General features: G+C 40.6%; 2 protein-coding genes across 10 annotated transcripts in view; one reads left to right on the plus strand and one right to left on the minus strand.

The window, feature by feature from the left end:
- Positions 1-6,251, minus strand: part of SRSF11 (serine and arginine rich splicing factor 11) — a 46,330-nt gene extending 40,079 nt beyond the window's left edge. For 4 of the 8 annotated variants that reach the window (XM_004025965.5, XM_031005440.3, XM_031005434.3 and 1 more), the window contains exon 1: positions 6,120-6,251. The gene's annotated coding sequence lies outside the window, so the exon portion shown is untranslated. The remainder of the gene's footprint in view (positions 1-6,119) is intronic. The other 4 variants (XM_031005453.3, XM_019019700.4, XM_063697702.1 and 1 more) reach the window with 1 other exon arrangement.
- Positions 6,208-21,679, plus strand: part of LRRC40 (leucine rich repeat containing 40) — a 62,574-nt gene continuing 47,102 nt past the window's right edge. The window contains exon 1 of one of the 2 annotated variants that reach the window (XM_004025964.5): positions 6,208-6,510. In XM_004025964.5, the coding sequence (XP_004026013.4) occupies positions 6,360-6,510 (151 nt within the window). In that variant the 5' untranslated portion in view covers positions 6,208-6,359. The remainder of the gene's footprint in view (positions 6,511-21,679) is intronic. The other variant, XM_055350677.2, reaches the window with a different exon arrangement.

Here is a 21,679-nt window from a genome sequence, read left to right on the forward strand (position 1 = left end):
AAAAATGTCAGCACCTCTAAGATGGCCATAAAGTTGTATTGATGGCTGATAAATTTAGTGTTGAGTGAAAAACATGTACCTCTAGAATGATGATGGCTGGGTTCACAGATTTGCATCATAGGTACCAAGTATTTAAATGTCCACTAGTATTTCAACACTCTGATGATGCATACCTTTAAAATATTTAAGTATATGTAACTGTGATATTGCAAAGGATGGAAAAAAACCAACCTCAAGTAGAAAAAAAAATTGTGAGCAGTCTTGAAGGTATTCTGAAAGCTAAACTAGCACTTACCAAATTGTGAGTATAAATATGTGGCCTAGAAATCTAAGTATCAAATTTTAAATTAACAATGTATTGATTGTGACTGTTAACAAACTACCAAATTATTCAGATTTTTCTCCTTAAGTTGATGTTAAGGATAAAGTCTCAGGGACCATATCATGTCTTATTAAAACTGTAGGCGAGCTTTGCTACATAAACAGTATTTGCCGTTTTTAAACATTTACTGTGTCTCCCTTTTTAAAGTAAATGAAATTGCAAGCAGAATCCAATTGAACAAAATTGTGGGTGGGAGGGGGTGGATATAAAGTCAAATTTTAAAATAGTGGATTTTGATTGAAATTGTTTTTAAAACAGACTTACTCAGTAGTGCATGTGTTAACATAAACATAGGGTTTGGTGCCCTAACTTTACTTCTGTATTACTTTACTAGTTTAAAGCCAAAAAAAAAAATAAATAAATAAAATCCATACAATTAATACAAAATCTGAGACTTTAAGTCAGAGAACATATTAATCTTGGAAAAAAGAGCAAGAATACTGCACTAGCTTTTAAAGGTTATGAGTAATAATCACTGTGAATAATAGGAAACACTCCCAGCTGATTTAAGAACAACCGATAAACAAATCTCAATATTATACTGCTTTTTTGAAAATGACATAAGCAGGATTGGTTTACCACCACCCTTGTTTCAGTTTCTTTTTATAATATAATGAAATAAACCAGAAAACCCCCAAATTAAAAGCATTTTTCATAATTTTTTTTTTTAACTAGTTCTTCCACCTTCAAGTAAATAAAACTAACATTTAAAAAAAGCCCTCATATAAGAGGGAAAAAAAATTTTCCTAAATCTGGGGACTAAAATTTTTCTGTGTTGCAAGTGGAGAGAGCTGGGCATGGTGGCTCATCCCTGTAATTCCCTACAGGGTCTCGCTCTGTTGTCCAGGCTGGAGTACAGTGGCGCAATTTTAGCTCATTGCAACCTCGGCCTTCTGGGGTGAAGCCATCCATCCTCCTACCTCAGTCTCCTGAGTAGCTGGGATCACAGGTGCATGCCACACCACACCCAGGTAATTTTTGTATTTTTTGTAAAGACAGAGTTTCAAGATATTGCCCAGGCTGGTCTCTAACTCCTGAACTCATGGGATCTGCCTGCCTTGGCCTCCCAAACTGCTGGAATTATAGGCATGAGCCACCGTACCTGGCCAATCCCAGCACTTTGGAAGGCTGAGGTGGTAGGATTGCTTGAGCCTGGGAGTTTGAGACCAGTCTGGGCAATATGGGGAGACCCTGTCTCTATAAAACATTAAAAAATTAGCTGGATGTGGTGGCATGAGCCTACAGTCGCAGCTACTGGGGGGCATGGGGAGGAGGTTGAGGCAGAAGGATCACTTGAACCCATGAGTTTGAGGCTGCAGTGAGCTCTGCACTCCAGCCTGGGTGACAAAGCGAAACTCTGTCTTGGAAAAAAAAAGGCGGGGGGGGGGGAGCAGAAAATATTAGAATCAAATATTAAACCTCCTAGAGCAAGCTGTTTCACGATTCAAAAGTATATAAGAGAAGCAGAGAAAACAAAGAATATACAAATGCATTATTCCAAAGACAATGCACTCTCTCCATTAGAAAAAATTACCATATACAACTCCAGTAACAACATAATACAAATTTCAAAGCCACATTTGAAACTATCAGTAAAATGCAAAATATGTACTGCCTTCACTGAAAAGAAAAGAATGTCTTCTTGGCCAGGCATCGTGGCTCATGCCTGTAATTCCAACACTTTGGGAGGCCAAGGCAGGTGGGCTGCTTGAGTCCAGGAGTTTGAGAACAGCCTGGGCAATATGGCAAAACTTCATCTCTACAAAAAAAAAAAAAAAAAAAAAAGAAGCGAGGTGCCTTTAGTCCCAGCTAGTTGTGAGGCTGAGATGCGAGGATCTCTTGAGCCAGGGAGGTCAAGGCTGCAGTGAGCCTGGGCAACAGACTGAGACTCTGTCTCAGAAAAAAAGGAAAAACAAACAAACAAAAAAGAATGTCCTCTCCCAGCTACTCTTAAAATTGGCAATTATAGCCCTGAAGGGAAAACAAATGTGAAATTGCAAGTCTAAATTTTTAAAGAAAACTAAAATGTTCTCTCAATAAACAACTTTTACCGTAAGATAGCAGCTCTCATACATAAGGCAATATTCTGAAAGATAAACACAATACAATTCAAAATAGTCTAAATTTGTTACTTTACACAAAAAGAAACTTCCTAGAATGTCTGCAAAACAAATACACTTTGCTCTTACTTGACTCCATTTTATAAAGAAATGTGCTTGCAAATCTGCCAAATTAACTCAATTTACCCTTACTACAATTTCAGACTTCAATAATCCATCTCATCAATTGTACCTTTCATCTATGTCTTAATAAATTTTAATGGTAGAGACAAGCTGCTCTATACTTTGATAACAGTCTTACTTTCTGTTATGAAACAAAACTGTACCCTTTGGCCAATGTGATTTTTAGGTTTAACATAAATTTGGTTTCTTCATTTTCTTTTCTCATTTAGCAAAGAAGCTTGAAGAGGGAAGCCTTTCATCACTTAAATAAAATGAATATAATAAATTCTAGCTGGACAATTCCATTACAAAAGGTAGCTATGCAGTAGTCTCCAGCCTTGACACAGGAGACATTCATTTCACATTATTTTAGTAATGTATATAAAGTCAATTTTTCTAAAAAAGCAAATACTTTGACTTAAATGCCAGTGTTGAAAAAGAGTTAGAATTTTTGCTTTCAATGTATTCTCCTTAAAACAATGGAAATGGAGCTAATTCTCACATAAGTATATATAACTATTTTTTCATAAAGAAGCTCAGTTGAAGTTGATTAGCTTTCAGTTTCCATCCATTTGAGACAAAACGTTATTTTCTCTATTGCATTAGGTAATAATTTTTACTGTAACTTGCTCAATCTGCACTTACTACATAAATACAATACAGCAGGCTGGGTGCGGTGGCTCACACCTGTAATTCCAGCAATTTCGGGGGCCGAGGCAGGTGGATCACATGAGGCCAGGAGTTTGAGACCAATCTGGCCAACATGGTGAAACCCCGCCTCTACTAAAAAAATACAAAAAAATTAGCTGGGTGTGGTGGTGCGTACCTGTAATGCCAGCTTCTTGGGAGGCTGAGGCAGGAGAAATCACTTGAAGCTGGGAGGTGAAGGTTGCAGTGACCAAGGTTGAGCCATTGCACTCCAGGCTGGGTGACAGTGCGAGACTCCATATCACACACACACACACACACACCATACACTGTATTACAGTAACTAGTACATTCCTACATTTGTCAGTTTATATCTATTGGAGTTTACCACAAGCATATGGCCACTGGGATTTTTTTTCAGAATTACTCTTTGCCATTAAACAGAAGATACTTTCCTTATACAAGATGAAACAATGTTTTAATACAGTATCATTAAATGTCAATAATGAAATATTTAACTTCAAGAACAACAAATTTAAAAATTATACCTTGCTGTTATTTTTTAATAAATTGAACTAGGCAGGGTGTGGTGGCTCATGCCTATAATCCCAGTGCTTTGGAAGGCCCTAGATAGAAGGATTGCTTGAGGTGGCTCATGCCTGTAATCCCAGTGCTATGGAAGGCCCTAGATGGAAGGATAGCTTGAGGCCAGGAGTTCAAGACCAGCCTTGGCAACACAGACTCGTTTCTACAAAAAATAAAAACAATTAGCTGGGCATGGTGGTGTGATGGCTACTCAGGAAGCTGAGGTGGAAGGACTGTCTTGAGCCCAGGATTTCGAGGTTGCAGTGAGCTGTGATCGCACCACTGTACTTCATCATGGGTGACAGAGTGAAACCTGGTCTCTTAAAAAAAAAAAAAAAAAAAAAGAACGAAAGAAGAATCTATTGTAGGGGGAGGGGTGGTTACTGTAAAATTTTGTACTTGAGCAATTCAATTCTCCAAAGGTGGGTTGTTTCTTCCCCAAAGGTAGGTTGTTACTATAAAAGAGAAAAAGGTGCTTCTTTAATAAAGAAATCTTCTTAAAAACAACTGAAGTGTCTCTTACAATGATTACAGGATTAAAAAAAAAAGCAAGTTGGGAATTATGAAAAGCCACTAGGGAAGTCATGGTGATTAAAAAGAAAGGTTTTGGAGACAGATCTAGGTTCAAATTCCCGGTCGTGCTATTCAGAGAAACTTGTGAGGTTGGGTAAGTTTCTTCACCCCTTTTAGCCTCAATTTCCTTATCTGCAAAATTAGTCACTGTGTTAAATAAGAAATAGCAAACAGAGGTATTATTAGCACTGAGCCTGGTATGGGCCCAGTAAGGCAGCTATTACCATTACTGTGAAGACAAGCTGACCAGGGACCTCATTAATAACCTTGCAAAAGCTGCTACGGTCGTTTTCCTTTAAAACTCAGGATGGGCACGGTGACTGACACCTGTAATCCCAGCACTTTGGGAGGCCGAACTGGGCGGATAGCTTGAGGCTGGGAGTTCGAGACCAGCCTGACCAACATGGCGAAACTCCGTCTCTACTAAAAAATATAAAAATTAGCCAGGTGTGGTGGTGCGCGGCTATAATCCCAGCTACTGGAGAGGCTGAGGCAGGAGAATCACTTGGGAGGCGGAGGTTGCAGTGAGCCGGGATCACGCCACTGCATTCCAGCCTAGGCGACAGACGAGACTTTGTCTCAAAAAAAAAAAAAAAAAAAAGACAAAAATCCACTCTTTGCTTTTTTAGTAGGGTAACAACTATTGGTAACTTTCTCTTGTTCGATATTAGTGTAAAGGACGCCACAGAAATAAGAACAAAAAGGGTAGAGTTAAAAACCGAATTTTACAGGTAGCAATAACCTGGACTCAGGTAAAAGTGCGTGATGAAGAATTTGTCAAAGGGCCTTCATCCTAGCTTTCAACTATTCTACCAATCCTCAGTAGACTTGATGGGGGTTAGAATGGTATTCCCTGGCATATGCTTTTAAAACAAAATCATTTCAGGCAAAAGAAAAGTCTAGCACCCAGGACAGTACATACTAGGCAGGATTAATCTTAATAATTACTTGTTGAATCAATAAGTTGTACATTTCAGATGAAAACTTTAATTTCCTAGGAAACACCGACTTATATTGAACAAAATTTTCATTTGCTATTATTCTGGACTCACCGAGAGCTCAAGATTCTAGTTTTTATCTTCACTTATTTCAAAAACCTTATGCGGTAGGAATTATCCCCAAAGTAATGAAAAAAAAGAAATAGGCTTTAAAAGCGGTTGAGTAAACTGCCTAAAGTTAACAGTTTCTAAAGTAAAGAAGCAGCTGAGATTTGAACTTGCTTTTTAGGGCTCAAAAATCCAAGCTGTCTGAGCTTCACTAAAGCTTGTACCACTACTTGTCTCCCTAAACTGTCTGATACACAGAACATTTATTAAATTTTAAGGATTTTTGTTTTTGTCTTCTATGTTGCCAGTCCTTCCATTTCACATTACCTCCTCTGCTGGGTAAGCTATATACCCTCAATACAACGAGAATGGTGTCAGAGTACAGGCCTTAAGAACAGAGAATTTCTTTTACTCCGTACGCCAGAGGTCTGGCGCCACCACCACAAGCGACAAACACAGGCTGGGGTCCAGAAAGGCTGCCGACCGCGCCCAGATCTCAAGTTTTAGTCAAGGCCCACGTTCAGACTAGGAGAGGGGAGAAGAGAGGGTTCTCTTTCCCCACACCCTCGCCACGGTGGAAGCACAGAGGAGAAGGTTGGAGTCGCAGTAACAGTGCAAACAATAAACCCGAAAGCCCCTCTTAAGCCCGTTAAACGCACTTACTTGATTGAAGTAATTCCAGGACGCTAGACCGGCACCGGCAACGGAAAAGGCTTCTCTGTCCTCCAGCCCAGGCGCTGGTGCTGACGACATCTGGACTGCGCCGCAGAGAGTGAAGGCCCAGCGCGAGGCCGCGAGCCCAGCGCCCAGAGCGCGCGCTCACGAAAGGAGCGGGGCATCCCAACGGCGCCACCTTTAAGCGTCACGGGTGGGGCTGCAGCTTCTGGACCTAGGACTTTGAACATGTCGCGCCTGAAGCGGATAGCGGGGCAGGATCCCCGCGCTGGTTTCAAAGCAGGTGGAAGAGACTGCGGTACCTCGGTACCCCAAGGGCTATTGAAGGCAGCGAGGAAGAGCGGCCAGTTAAACCTGTCGGGTAGAAACCTCAGTGAAGGTAAGACCCAGAGGTACGACCCTATTGTGTCTCCTGTCAGAAAGCCTTTGGCCCAGGCAACCTCCCTTTTCTCTGGGCTGGCTTTGGCCCCCTTTCTCAGACTGCTAGCCAGAATTTCTGTGCTCTAATCTAATCCCTGTGCTCATTTCGACCGGTTTGGTTAGCCCAGTTCAGTTCCTTCCCAGGTTCCCGCAATCTCTGTTAAAGGGACCCTGCTAAAAATACGGTCTAAATTTAAAGGGGGCGCTTTCTGGGATTCCCACATTCTGTGGGATAAGCAACATAATATGTGACGAAACCAGCTATCAAATCACGGGCAAATCTTTTGTTTCTTTGGCCCTTATTTTCCTCCTCTTATTGTAATCTTCAAGGGCAATTACCAAAGCTAAAATTATGTTTTATCGGCCCCTTTGTGAACCTGCACTGTTCCCTGCCGAGACGCTCTTCTGTATGCAGCTGTGCAGAGTCCGACTTACAAGGAATAATGAGTATATTTTCTAAGTTGAAGATCAGGATAGATGCCACACAGAGTGTTTGAATGTGGGGACATCCTGAGAAACCTGTTAAAGACCAAGAAGCACAAATCTGGGTACCATGAATGAATGGCCAGATGCTTTTCTGATTGTCGTGTGTGTGTGTGTGTGTGTGTGTGTGCGTGTGTGTGTGTAAGAGAGGGAGGGGAATGGAGAGATGGAGAAATAGAGCATTTTTCCTGTAATGTTTTTCTTCATTTATATTTAGGTTTTAAGACTGATTAAAACCTTACATTTTCCTTCTAATGATTGCTTTCTTATTGTGACATGTATAAAGTATATTAGGCAAGCAAATGCTTCTGAATGAATGAAAAGACACAGAATCCTTACTCCACCTAAAAGAGTTTTTGATCAATGGGAACATACTCATTTTCAAACTACAGTTGTGCATATATATATATACTTGGTTTCCCCAAAACCTGAAACATTTTTCTCTAAACTTGCATACCTATCATGCTAACATTCTGTTCTCTTACCTGTTTAATTTTTTAACAGCATTTATCACTATCAGAATTTATATCATTTATGTTTTTTGTTTTCTCTGCCCTCCAACCAAAAGGTTAATACCATGAAGTCAGTGAGCTTTGTTTTGTGCTTTGTTGTATTTCTATCACTGAAAATAGTGCTTGGTACATAGTAGAGTCTTATTAAATTTTGCGGAAGCAATAAGTAAGTGAATGAGTATTCTCAAATCATAAGTGGTGTGCTAGAATGTACTTATTGACTAGACTCAGGTGGTTTCGTCTGTTAAACTTTAAGAGAGAACATGGATTCTGACTGTTAGGTCCGTGATGATATGTATTAGAACTGCTTAGGTTATTGTTGTATAACCAGAACCTAACACTTTACCTGGTACATAAAATGATTTTAAATGAGTGAATAAACAGCATTTCATAGGAGGGAAAGATATAAATGGCAGAAACTCATGGTATTTGTAGCTTATATATAAAAAAGGAATCCCTGTTACTATAATATAGAAGGTCTTTCTCTGTCTGGCTGTATGTAGCCCTCAGTTTCATCACTTGTCAGTGAAACTTTGATAGGCAAACCACTATAATTCTGAACTATTTGTAGTTCGTTACGGGGTCGTGCTTCATATCTTCCTATCTTTGCTCACATAACGTTGAGATGGTTAATCACTCTGTGCCCTAATTTCTCATTTATTATGCAGGAGTCATAACAGGACCTATTAAGGTCTAAATGAGATAAAATGAAATAAAGTGCCTGGTACATAAAAAGTACACAGTAAAAATTCACCATTGCTGTTATCATGGCAGCACCTTCTAGTTGGTTTCCTGGAGTTTTTACTTTACATCTCACTCTTGCTACTCCAGAGGCTGAGGCAGGAGGATCACTTGAGTCCAGGAGTTTAAGGCTGTAGTGCCTTATGATCGCACCTGTGAATAGCCACTGCACTCTAGCCTGGACAATATTGTGAGACCCTGTCCATAAACAACAACAACAACTACCCTCACACTCTAAATCCTAGTGTCATTACCAAGAGTTATTTTTCCAAAACAGATCTTACATCACTCAAAACGTTTAATGACTTCCCATAGCCCAGAAGATACGGTATAGGTAAAGTTTTTAGCACAGCATACAAAAGCCTTCCTAAACCTTTCCCTTAACTATTTACTTTGAGGCCTCTTTTCAGCATCCTATACTTTAATAATGATAGTAGCTCATGCCTGTAATCCCAGCACTCTGGCAAATTGAGAGGCAGGAGGATCGCTTTGAGGCCAGAAATTCAAGACCAGCCTGAGGCAACATAGTGAGACCCCATCTCTACAAAAAATACAAGAATTAGATGAGCATGGTGGTGTGCGCCTGTAGTCCTAGCTACTTGGAAGGCTGAGGTGGGAGGATTGCTTGAGCCTGAGTTGGAGGCTGCAGTGGGTGCTATGATTGTGCCATTGCACTCCAGCTTGGGCAAGAGAGTGAGATCCTGTCTCTAAAATAATAATAATGACACTAACAAAAATTACCTTTCCCCCAAACAACCATACTTTAAAATTTTTTAACGAACTGTTTTAATGAAAGTTGAGCAGATGGTACATTATATTCTCATATACCCTCTGTCTCCAGCTTACAGTTTCCTCTGTTATTAACATCTTGCATTAATGTAGTACATTTATTATAATTGACGAACCAATATTGATACATTATTATTAACTGAAGTTCATAGGTTTGTTAGGGCTCATTCTTACTGTTGTACAGGTCTATGAAATTGACAAATGCATGTCATATATCCACCATTAGAGTATCATACAGCATAATTTCACTTCCCTAAAAGTCCCGTGTGCTCTACCCATTCATTCCTTACCCATCTTCCCCTGAACTGTGGGCAACCAGTGATCTTTTTCCTGTTTCTATAGTTTTACCTTTTCCAGAATGTCTCTTAATTTGAATCATACCAGTGCATAATGTTTTCAAACTGATTTTTTAACTAATCAGTATGCATTTAAGGTTCATCCATGTATTTTCGATGACTTAATCATTTATTTTTTTATTGCTGAGTAATATTCCATTGTATGGATGTACCATTTTGTTCATTCACCTTTTGAAGGACATCTTGGATACTTCCAGTTTTTGGCAGTTATGAATAAAGCAGCTGTAAACATTTATGTTCAGGTTTTTGTCTGGATATATGTTCAACTCATTTGGATAAGAGCCTAGGAGCATGATCACTGGATCATATAAGAGACTATGTTGAGCCCTGTAAGAAACTGTCAGACTACTAATGTGTACCATTTCACATTTCCACAAGTAATAAATGAAAGTTCTCTGCTCCACATTCTTATCAGCATTTGGTATGATCAGGTTTTTGGATTTTAGCCATTTTATTGGGTGTATTTCGTTATTTTATTTTATTTTATTTTATTTTTGAGATGGAGTTTTGCTCTTGTTGCCCAGGCTGGAGTGCAATGGCGTGATCTTGGCTCACCGCAACCTCTGCCTCCCAGGTTCAAGCAATTCTCCCGTCTCAGCCTCCTGAGTAGCTGGGATTACAGGGTCCCATGCCATCACGCCTGGCTAATTTTTTTTTGTATTTTTAGTAGAGACGGGGTTTCTCCATGTTGGTCAGGCTGGTCTTGAACTGCTGACCTCAGGTGATCCACCCACCTCAGCCTCCCAAAGTGTTGGGATTACAGGCGTGAGCCACCACGCCCGGCCTGTATTGTGTTATCTTATAGTTTTAACTTAGTATTTCCTAGTGACCTATGATGTTGAGTGTCTTTTCATATGCTCATTTGCCATCTGTATATCTCTTTGGTGAGGTGTCTATTAAGAACTTTTGCACGTTTTTTCACTGGGCTCGTTTCCTTGTTCTTGATCATAGTTGTCTTTTTATGCCACTTGTTTCTGCTCAGCAACTGATTGTTCAATGAGTAAGTGACATATGTAAATAGGCTGGTGGCTTGTTGGTTACGATTCTTAAATTTTGTGTCATATGAAGTGTAGATAAATGCAGCAGAGGTGTTTTTTGACCCAGTCAAAAGTAATTGCAGAAAGTGATTATTATTTTCTTTTCTTATAAACTTACTAACTTGTCCCTTGTACTGATTCCTTGCATGTTGTATTTTTAGTATATGTTAATCTAAAAAAAGTCTTATTATCTTTTGTTTTTACCCCAAAATATTAGTACCTCAAATTATGATTTACATTCAAAATATATTTAGTTGTTTTTTTTTTTAGAGACAGGGTCTTGCTGTGTCACCCAGGCTGGAGTGCAGTGGCTCAGGCATGGTTCAATGCAGCCTCAAACTCCTGGGCTCAAGCCGTCTTCCCTCCTCATCCTGTCAAGTAGCTAGAACTACAGGTGTGTGCCACCAAACCCAGCTATTTTATTTTTTGTAGAGACTGGATCTCACTGTATTGTCCAAGCTGGTCTCGAACCCCTGGCCTCAAGTGATCCTCCCACCTCAGTCTCCCAAAGTGCTTGGATTACAGGCATGAGCCACCATGCCCAGGCCAAAAGATACTTTAAAACATGGCTTCTTTCAGATTGCGCTTTCTGCCTTGCTCTCTCTCTTGCATGCTCTCTTTTTTTCTCTCTCTCTATACACATATATGAGGCATTTTATGGGAAATGTATGAGATAAATATGAAACTATTTTGTATGCTATAGGGAGTTACACAGATACTTATTCAAATAGCATTTATTGTTTATCTACTATGTTTCTTCCAGATATAGTTCTAGAGGAAATAAAGATTAATGACACCTTCAAACAATTCATAGTCTCATAAGTGTTTTAACATAAGCTTTATTATTAAGAATTGTACTTGTTAAATAATAATTTAAATTTTCATGTTATACTTTAATTCTTTCTCTCTCTCTTCACATTTACATAGTCATATTTGTAAAGTAGATTCATTTCTGTTCCTTCTTTTTTTTTAGAGGTAGGGTCTCATTCTGTTGACCGGGCTAGAGTACAGTGGCATGATAGTTTATTAGACCTTGAACCCCTGGGCTCCAGTGATCTCCTGCTTCAGCCTCCTGAACAGCTAGGACCACAGGCATGCACCACTGTGCCCGGCTAATGTTTAAATTTTTCGCAGAGATGGGGTCTTGCTATATTGCCCAGCTTGGTCTCAAACTCCCGGTGTCCACAATCCTCCTGCCTTGGCCTCCCGAAGTACTGGGATTATGGGTGTGAGCCACTGTACCTGACCCCATTCCTGATATTTCTACATTGGGAAAACAAAACTTAGTCTTTAATTTTTACATATATAATGAAAAACAGTTAAAATTCTGTTGATTCTTGCTCTTAGATGGTAGCCTCCTTAAATAGAAATTTTCTTAGTGGAAGCTGTACAAGGGCAGTGAGAGATTTTATTAACCTGATAGGATTGTTAACTAGACTATTAACCCAGTCCAGTACAGTGATAAAGAGGTTTACTCTACCTAAACTTATTTGGGTAGAGTAAGTCTTGAGGGTATTAACTTTTACCCATAACTGAAACCTGGTTACTCTTTGGGGTGTTTAGGTATACAGTTGACCCTTAAATAATTCAGGGGTTGTGGGGCTGACTCCCTTGTGCAGTCGGAAATCCATGTATAACTTTTGACTCCCCCAAAACTTAACTACTAATAACTTACTGTTGACTAGAAGCCTTACTGATAACATAAACAGTCAATTAACATATATTTGTATATTATATGTATTATATACTACGTTCTTACAATAGTAAGCTAGAGAAAAGAAAATGTTATTAAGAAAATCATAAGGAAGAGAAAATATATTTACTATTCATCAAGTGGAGTGGATCATCATAAAGGTCTTCATTCTCATCTTCACATTGAGTAGGCTGAGGAGGAGGAGGAAAAGGAGGGGATGGTCTTGCTTTCTCACAGGTGGCAGAGGCAGCAGAAGATCCATATATAAGTGAACCTGTGCAATTCAAACCCATATTGTGTGAGGATAAACTGTACTTTGTTTTTGTAGGCTCTAGTTCTTTTTTGAAAAATACCGTTTATTATTTTCGTATTCATAAAAGGTCTGCTGTAGAAAGATTAGAATCTATAGAGAAAAGCATAAAAAGTGAAGAAGCCAACCAGAGTTAGTCACTGTTAATGTTGTGGAGGTTTTTCTTCTAATACTGTGTGTGTGTGTGTGTGTGTGTTTGTGTGTGTGTGTGTGTTTGTGAGACTATGTATAATTTGACTGCTATTTTTTATTTTTTTATCTAATTTAGTTTATTGATTGATTGAGACAGGATCTCACTCTGTTGCCCAGGCTGGAATGCAGTGGTGAGATCACGGCTCACTGCAGCCTTGACTTCCTTATCTCAAAAGTGATTTTCCCACCTCAGCCCCCTGAGTGTCTGAGACTACAGGGATGTGCCATGATGCCTGGCCAATTTTTATATTTTTTGTAGAGATGAGGTCTTGCTATGTTACCCAGGCTGGTCTTGAACTCCTGAGCTCAAGCGACCTGTCCAACTCACCCTCCCAAAGTGCTGGGATTACAGGCATGAACCGTTGTGCCTGGCCCTATTTTTTATTTTTAACAAATTTAGAATTGTACTGACGCCTGTTTTTCTGGCTTCTATTTGTACATTTTCCTTGTCACTTGAAAAATCTTATTATTTTTAGTGGCTGTATAATAGTCCATCTTATGACTACTATAATTAATATGTATTAATATTTAAACATTCAAAATTTTGTTCGCAATTTTTAAGTAATCATTCTGAGTGTCAGTTCTATAACTTATTTAGAAAGATATTCTCAAATAGGAATAATTGTTAATAACCAACTTCAAAGAAAAATACTGTACATGTAAGTGACAGCTCTTTTTATGAGCAGCAATATGAGAATATGTTGTCAGTTTGGTTCAATATTGCAGCTCTTTTTCGTCGGACTAGATAAAATGAAGATGGAGTTGGAGGTGTTGATTGTTGCTTTCCAGTTGCATGACCATGGTAGAACAGTAGTGCAAGAATGTTATTGGATGATTATCTAAAACTGAGGAAAAATAAAAGGTGCCAGAGTTTGGAACAAAAGAATACTGTAAATTCTAATGGAAACTGCACTGTTGATCTGAAAGGCAAATTAAGAGGATAATTCATTAAATAAGCCAGTTAAATTAGCTTGGAAACCAATTATTTGAAAGGGAAATATGAGTGTAAGGCTATCCTGCCTTATCTTGAAGAGAGCAGTTTGGTTAGCTTTTATTTGTGTAGTTAAGTAATTGGGTCTAGGGCACCTAATCATCAAGAAAACCTACTATTTTAGGGTAATGAGAATTTGCCCTATTCAATATGTATAGTTTTTTGGGACAGAATAAGAAGTGTGACACAGGGTCAGGTGCTGTGGCTCACACCTTTAATACCAACACTTTGGGAGGTCGAAGCAGGCGGATCACTTGAGCCTGGGAGTTCAAGACCAGTCTGGGCAACAAGGCAAAACTTCGTCTCTACTAAAAATACAAAAATTTGTATTTTTAGTAGAGATGGGGTTTCACCATGTTGGTCAGGCTGGTCTCAAACTCCTGACCTCAGGTGATCCACCTGCCTTGACCTCTCAAAGTGCTGGGATTACAGGCATGAGCCACTGCACCCAGCCACATTCTTTTATCCTTCTGTGCAAACACCATTTTAAGCATGTTTTTTATTTCTTCTCTGTCTCTTTATCCACCCATATCATATAAATGTCCTCCCCAAACTAGATAGTTCTCTGTGATCAACCCATTTGTGAGTCCTCATTTCTATAGTTAGCTGTTACCAGTGGAAAAAAGAGTAAGACAGTTTGCTTAAAAAAAAAAAAAAAAAGCCGGGGGTTGGGGGGGCCAGGTGTGATTGCCCATGATTATAATCCCAGCACTTTGGGAGGCCAAGGTGGGAGGATCACTTGAGACCAGGAGTTTGAGACCAATCTGGGCAACATAATGAGACCCTGTCTCTACAAAAAATAAGCTGGATGTGGTGGCACATGCCTGTAGTCCTCATAGTTCTAGCTACTTGGAAGACGGAGGCAGGAGGATCTCCTGAAGCCATGAGTTCGAGGCTGCAGTGAGTTATGATAACACCACTGTACTCCAGCCTGGGTGACAGGCTCTCCAAAAAAAAAAAAAAAAAAAATACATCTATACATCTTCATCCCCCCCACCGCCCCCAGTATCTTTAAGGGCCATGTTGTCCATTGTGGAAGCCTGTACTCATGTTGGCTTTTTAACTTTTAAATAATCAAAATTAAATAAAATTAAAAATCAAGTTCATCAGTTACTTTAACCACATTGCAAGTGCCCAGTAGCCATATGTGGCTAGTAGCTATCCTATTGAATAGTGCCAATGTAGGGCATTTACGTCATTGTAGAAAGTTCTGTTGAGCCATGCTGCTTAAGGATATTGTATCTACCCTCTGATATATATTATATGTGTATATTTTTCCAATAGAATTGCCTTGATGTGTTACATCACCTATATTTTAAAATTATTCTTTTTTGGGGTTAACTTTATTGAAGTATCATTTACAAAGAGTATGTTGCATCCATTTTAAGTGTACAGTTTAATGACTTTTGACAAATATATACCATCATGTAACCAGTACTACAATCAAGATATAGAACATTTCCAACATCTTGAAAAGTTTACTTGTGCCCCTTTGCTGTCAGTCCTACTTTTGGCTCCACATAACTACCGGTCTGCTTTTTGTCAATGTAGATTAATTTTACTTCTTTTAAAATTGCATGTAAATGAAATAATACATTTGCAATTTTTTTTTTCGCTTAGGGCTTCTTTTGTTTAGAATCATGTTTTTGAGGTTCATCCATGTTGTTTACATCAGTTGTTCTTTTTTTTTCTTTCTTGAGACAGTGTCTCCCTCTGTTGCCCAGGCTAGAGTGCAGTGGCACAGTCGTAGCTCACTACAACTTCAAACTTCTGGTCTCAAGTGATCCTTCTGCTTCAGTCTCCCAAGTATCTGGGACTCATGGTGTATGCCACCATGCCTGGCTAATTTTTTTGTTTTTAATAGAGACGAAGTCTTGCTCTTTTTCCCAGGTTGTTCTCAAACTTCTGGGCTCAAATGATCCTCCTGCTATGGTCTCCCAAAGTGCTGCAATTATGGGCATGAGCCACCACGCCCAGCCAGCAGTTTTTTAAATTGCTGAATAATAGTCCATTTGTGTATACAATTCAATTTATTTATCCATTAGTCTGTTTTTATTTATTTATTTATTTATTATTTTGTTGATCATTCTTGGGTGTTTCTCACAGAGGGGGATTTGGCAGGGTCATAGGACAATAGTGGAGGGAAGGTCAGCAGATAAACAAGTGAACAAAGGTCTCTGGTTTTCCTAGGCAGAGGACCCTGCGGCCTTCCGCAGTGTTTGTGTCCCTGGGTACTTGAGATTAGGGAGTGGTGATGACTCTTAACGAGCATGCTGCCTTCAAGCATCTGTTTAACAAAGCACATCTTGCACCGCCCTTAATCCATTTAACCCTGAGTGGACACAGCACCTGTTTCAGAGAGCACAGGGTTGGGGGTAAGGTCATAGATCAACAGGATCCCAAGGCCGAATAATTTTTCTTAGTACAGAACAAAATGAAAAGTTTCCCATGTCTACTTCTTTCTACACAGACACGGCAACCATCCGATTTCTCAGTCTTTTCCCCACCTTTCCCCCATTTCTATTCCACAAAACCGCCATTGTCATCATGGCCCGTTCTCAATGAGCTGTTGGGTACACCTCCCAGATGGGGTGGCGGCCGGGCAGAGGGGCTCCTCACTTCCCAGTAGGTGCAGCCGGGCAGAGGCGCCCCTCACCTCCCGGACGGGGCGGCTGGCCGGGCGTGGGGCTGAACCCCCCCCCCACCTCCCTCCCAGACGGGGCGGCTGGCCAGGCGTGGGGCTGACCCCCCTACCTCCGTCTTGGACGGGGCGGCTGGCCGGGCGGGGGGCTGACCCCCCCCACCTCCCTCCCGGACGGGGCGGCTGGCCGGGCGGGGGGCTGACCCCCCCACCTCCCTCCCGGACGGGGCGGCTGGCCGGGCAGAGGGGCTCCTCACTTCCCAGTAGGGGCGGCCGGGCAGAGGCGCCCCTCACCTCCCGGACGGGGCGGCTGGCCGGGTGGGGGGCTGACCCCCCCACCTCCCTCCCGGACGGGGCGGCTGGCCGGGTGGGGGGCTGACCCCCCCCCCCACCTCCCTCCCGGACGGGGCGGCTGGCCGGGCGGGGGGCTGACCCCCCCCACCTCCCTCCCGGACGAGGCGGCTGACTGGGCAGAGGGGCTCCTCACTTCCCAGTAGGGGCGGCCGGGCAGAGACGCCCCTCACCTCCCGGACGGGGCGGCTGGCCGGGTGGGGGGCTGACCCCCCCCACCTCCCTCCTGGACGGGGCGGCTGGCCTGGCGGGGGCTGACCCCCACCTCCCTCCCGGACGGGGTGGCTGCTGGGCGGAGACGCTCCTCACTTCCCAGACGGGGTGGTTGCCGGGCGGAGGGGCTCCTCACTTCTCAGACGGGGCGGTTGCCAGGTGAAGGGTCTCCTCACTTTTCAGACGGGGCGGCTGGGCAGAGACGCTCCTCACCTCCCAGACGGGGTCGCGGCCGGGCAGAGACGCTCCTCACTTTCCAGACTGGGCAGCCAGGCAGAGGGGCTCCTCACGTCCCAGATGATGGGCGGCCAGGCAGAGACGCTCCTCACTTCCCAGACGGGGTGGCGGCCGGGCAGAGGCTGCACTCTCGGCACTTTGGGAGGCCAAGGCAGGCGGCTGGGAGGTGGAGGTTGTAGCCAGCCGAGATCACGCCACTGCACTCCAGCCTGGGCACCATTGAGCACTGAGTGAACCAGACTCCATCTGCAATCCCGGCACCTCGGGAGGCCGAGGCTGGCGGATCACTCGCGGTTAGGAGCTGGAGACCAGCCTGGCCAACACAGCAAAACCCCGTCTCCACCAAAAAAGTACGAAAACCAGTCAGGCGTGGCGGCGCGCGCCTGCAATCGCAGGCACTCGGCAGGCTGAGGCAGGAGAATCAGGCAGGGAGGTTGCAGTGAGCCGAGATGGCAGCAGTACAGTCCAGCTTCGGCTCGGCATCAGAGGGAGACCGTGGAAAGAGAGGGAGAGGGAGACCGTGGGGAGAGGGAGAGGGAGAGGGACTCCATTAGTCTGTTGATGGACATTTGAGTGGTTTCCAGTTTTTGGCTGTTATGAATAAAATTGCTATAAGCTTTCTTGTATAGTCTTTTTTTTTTTTTCTTAGAAACATTTCGTAGGTCTTACAAACGGAAGGTATGTCTGTGTCTTGGACAGTGGTGAGATAAGATGATGGATCTCTGTGCCTCATGTACAAGTCTTTGTGTAGACATACCATTTCTGTTGAATCCATACCTGACAATGGAATTGCTGTATTGTATAGTAGTAAGTATAGGTCCTGGCATGGTGGCTCACGCCTGTACTCCCAGCACTTTGGGAGGCCGAGGCAGGTGGATCACTTGAGGCCAGGAGTTCGAGACCAGCCTGGCCAACATGGCGAAACCCTGCCTCTACTAAAAATACAAAAATTAGCCAGGCATGGTGGCACATGCCTGTAAGTCCAGCTGCTGCTCGGGAGGCTGAGGCAGAGAATCGCTTGAACCCGGGGGGCGGAGGTTGCAGTGAGCCAGGACTGCGCCACTGCTCTCCAGGTTGGGTGAGAAAGTGAGACCCTGTCTCAAAAAAACCCAAAAAGTATTTATTTAACATTATAAGAATTCACCAAACTGTTTCCCACTAGCAACATATGAGAGATTCAGTTGCTCCACCTCATTACCAGCACTTTGTATTGTCAGTCTTTTAAATATTAACCATTCTTGTGGCTGTGTTGGCATATTTTTTTGTGGTTTTAATTTGCATGTCCTTTAAAACTAATGATGTTTAGCATCTTTTCTACTGCCTTTTAGCCATTTGTATATCTTCTGTTAAGTGTTTGTTCCAACTTTTGTCTTTTTTTTTTTTTAAATGGGTTTTTATTCTTGGGTAACAAGACTTTGTATATATTTGAGATACAACTCCGTCTCAGATAACTATATCAGTATCTGTCTAATATTTTCTCCCAGTGTAGCTTATTTTATTAATGGTAGCTTTAGAAACATGTAAGTTATAAATTTTTATGAAATCTAGTTTATCAATTGTTTTTCTTTTATGATGAACTTTTTCTGTCCCAAGACATTTTTTGCCCATCTGAAGGCTGTGAAAATTTTTTCCTTTGTTTCTTTTAGAATTTTTTAGTTTCATCATTTACATATAAGTCTGTGGTCCATTTGGAGTTAATTTTTGAGTGTGTCACAAGGTAAAGGTTGAGGTTCATTTTTATAGTTTATAGTTATTCTAGTACCATTTGTTGAAAACATGATTCCTTTTTTATTAAAAATATTGGCACCTTTGTTGAAAATCAATTTTCAATATTTTATTGTATGGAATTTTTCTGAACTCTTTTTCCATTGACCTATGTGTTTATCCTTATGCTAATACTACACTATCTTGACAAATGTAGCTTCATGGTCAGACTTGGAATCAAATACTATAAAGCCTCCTGTTTTGTTCTTTTATTTCAAAATTGTTTGACCTAATTTAGTTCTTTTGCATTTCAATACACATTTTAGAATTGGCTTGTTAATTTCTACAGAAAAGCTTTCTGGGATTTTTATTAGGATTGTGCTGAATCTATAAGTCACTTGGGGAGAAGCGACATCTTTGTAATATGGAGTCTTCCAAGCTGTCTTATGTTACATTTCTTTATTATCTAGACCTTCAAGTTTTCACAGCGATGTTTTGTATTTTCATATACAGATCTTGTACATATTTTGTACATTTAGTACTATTTCATGGTTTCGGATGTCTTGTATTGTAAATCTTAACATTTAAACTTTTTTTATTTGATTGCTAATACATAGGAACATAGTTGATTTTTCTGTATTGAGCTTGAATTTTGTGACTGTTCTAAACTCATTGACTGCATATAATTTTTTTGTAGATTCCTTAGCACTTTGTACATAGATGATCATATTGTCTGTTAATTGGGACAGTTTTACTTCTTGTCCAATCTGAATGCCTTTTGTTTCTTTTATTTATTTCTTTTTCTTCTTTTTGTCTTACTGCATTGGTCAAGACCTCTAGTAAAATATTAAAGTAGTGAGAATGAGCATCCTTGCCTTGTATACTCTTTTAAAGAGAAAGCACTGCGTCTTCCACCATTAAGTATGGTGTTAGTTTTAGGTTTTTCACAGATGCCCTTTGTAAGGTTGAAGGGATTCCCTTTGATTCTTAGTTTTCTGAGTTTTTATTGTTGAATTTTGTCAGATGCTTTTTTTGTATCTCAACAATCACATAGTATTTCTCATTTTTCTGTTAATATGGTAGCTTTTATTGATTAATTTTCAAATGTTAAACCAGCCTTGCAGTCCTAAGATAACTCGCACTGGATCATGATATGTTATCCTTTTTATATAGAGTTGCAAAATTTGTTCAGGAATTTGGGTCTATAATCATTAGATACATTGGCCTGTAGTTTTTGTTTTATTTTCTCTTTTAATGTATTTATCTGCTTTTGGCATCAGAGTAAGACTGGCCTTATAAGATGAATTGGGAACTGTTCTTTTCTCTATGTTTTGAAAGAGTTTATGTAGAATTAGTATTATTTTTACTCTAAATGTCTAGTAGAATTCACCAGTGAAAATGTCTGTCTGGAATTTTCTTTGTGGGGAGTTTTAAGTAGCTAATTCAATTTCTTTAATAGATGCAAGGCTACTTTCTATTGTGGTTGTACTTTTTTTTTTCTATTCTAGGGATTTATCCATTTCATCCAAGTTGTTGGATTTGTTGGCACAAAGTTGTTCATAATATACCCTTATCCTTTTAACATCTGTAGGATCTATGACATTCTCACTTTGATTCCTGATTTTGATAATTTGTTTCTTTTTTTTCTTCATCTGTCTAGCTAAGGGTTTATCAATTTATTAGTCTTTTTAAATAAGTATTTTTTATTGCTTTTTCTCTGTTTGTTTCTCTCTCATTGATTTCCACCTTTTATTTCCTTGCTTCTGCTTTCTTTGGATTTAATTAATTCTTTTTTCTGGGTTCCTAAGATTGTAGCTTAGATCATTGTGGGATGGGGTTATAGATGAAGCAACACTAGACATGTGCTGATAATTATTAAAACTGGACAATGGATACATGGAGTTTTATTCCATTATACTGTTTTTTTTTAAACATTTATTTTAGGTTCAAGGGTACGTGTGTAGGTTTGTTATATAGATAAACTTGTGTCAGAGGGATTCGTTATACAGATTACTTTGTCACCCAGGTACTAAGCCTCATACCCGTTAGTTATTTTTTTCTGATCCTCTCCCTCTTCCCACCTTCCACCCTCAAGAGGACCCCAGTGTCTGTTGTTCCTTTCTTTGTGTTCATGAGTTCTCATCATTTAGCTCCCACTTATAAGTGAGAACATACAGTATTTTGTTTTCTTCTGTGTTAGTTTGCTAAGGATAATAGCCTCCAGCTCCATCCATGTTCCTGAAAAAGGCATGATCTTGTTCTTTTTCATGGCTACATAGTATTCCATGATGTATATGTACCACATTTTCTTTATCCAGTCTGTCAGTGATGGGCATTTAGGTTGATTCCATGTTTTTGCAATTGTGAATAGTGCTACAATGAATATTTGCATGCATGTGTCCTTATGGTAGAATGACTTATATTCTTTTGGGTATGTACCCAATAATAAGATTGCTGGGTCAAATGGTAGTTCTGTTTTTACCTCTTTGAGGAATCGCCATCCTGCTTTCTAAAATGGTTGAACTGATTTACACTCCTACCAACAGTGTGTAAGGGTTCCCTTTTCAGCAAAGTTTCAGGATACAAAATCAATGTACAAAAATCACTAGCATTCCTATACACCAACAACAGCCAAGCAGAGGGCCAAATCAGGAAGACAGTCTCATTCACAGATGCCGCAAAAAGAATAAAATACCTAGAATACAGCTAACCAGGGAGGTGAAAGATCTCTACAATGAGAATTACAAAACACTGCTCAGAGAAATCAGAGATGACACAAACAAATGGAAAAACAGCCTATGCTCATGGATAGGAAGAATCAATATCATTAAAACGGTCATACTGCCCAAAGCAACTTACAGATTCAGTGCTATTCCTA

The sequence above is a fragment of the Gorilla gorilla genome, chromosome 1 (genome assembly GCF_029281585.2).
Source record: "Gorilla gorilla gorilla isolate KB3781 chromosome 1, NHGRI_mGorGor1-v2.1_pri, whole genome shotgun sequence".
Lineage (NCBI taxonomy): Eukaryota > Metazoa > Chordata > Mammalia > Primates > Hominidae > Gorilla > Gorilla gorilla.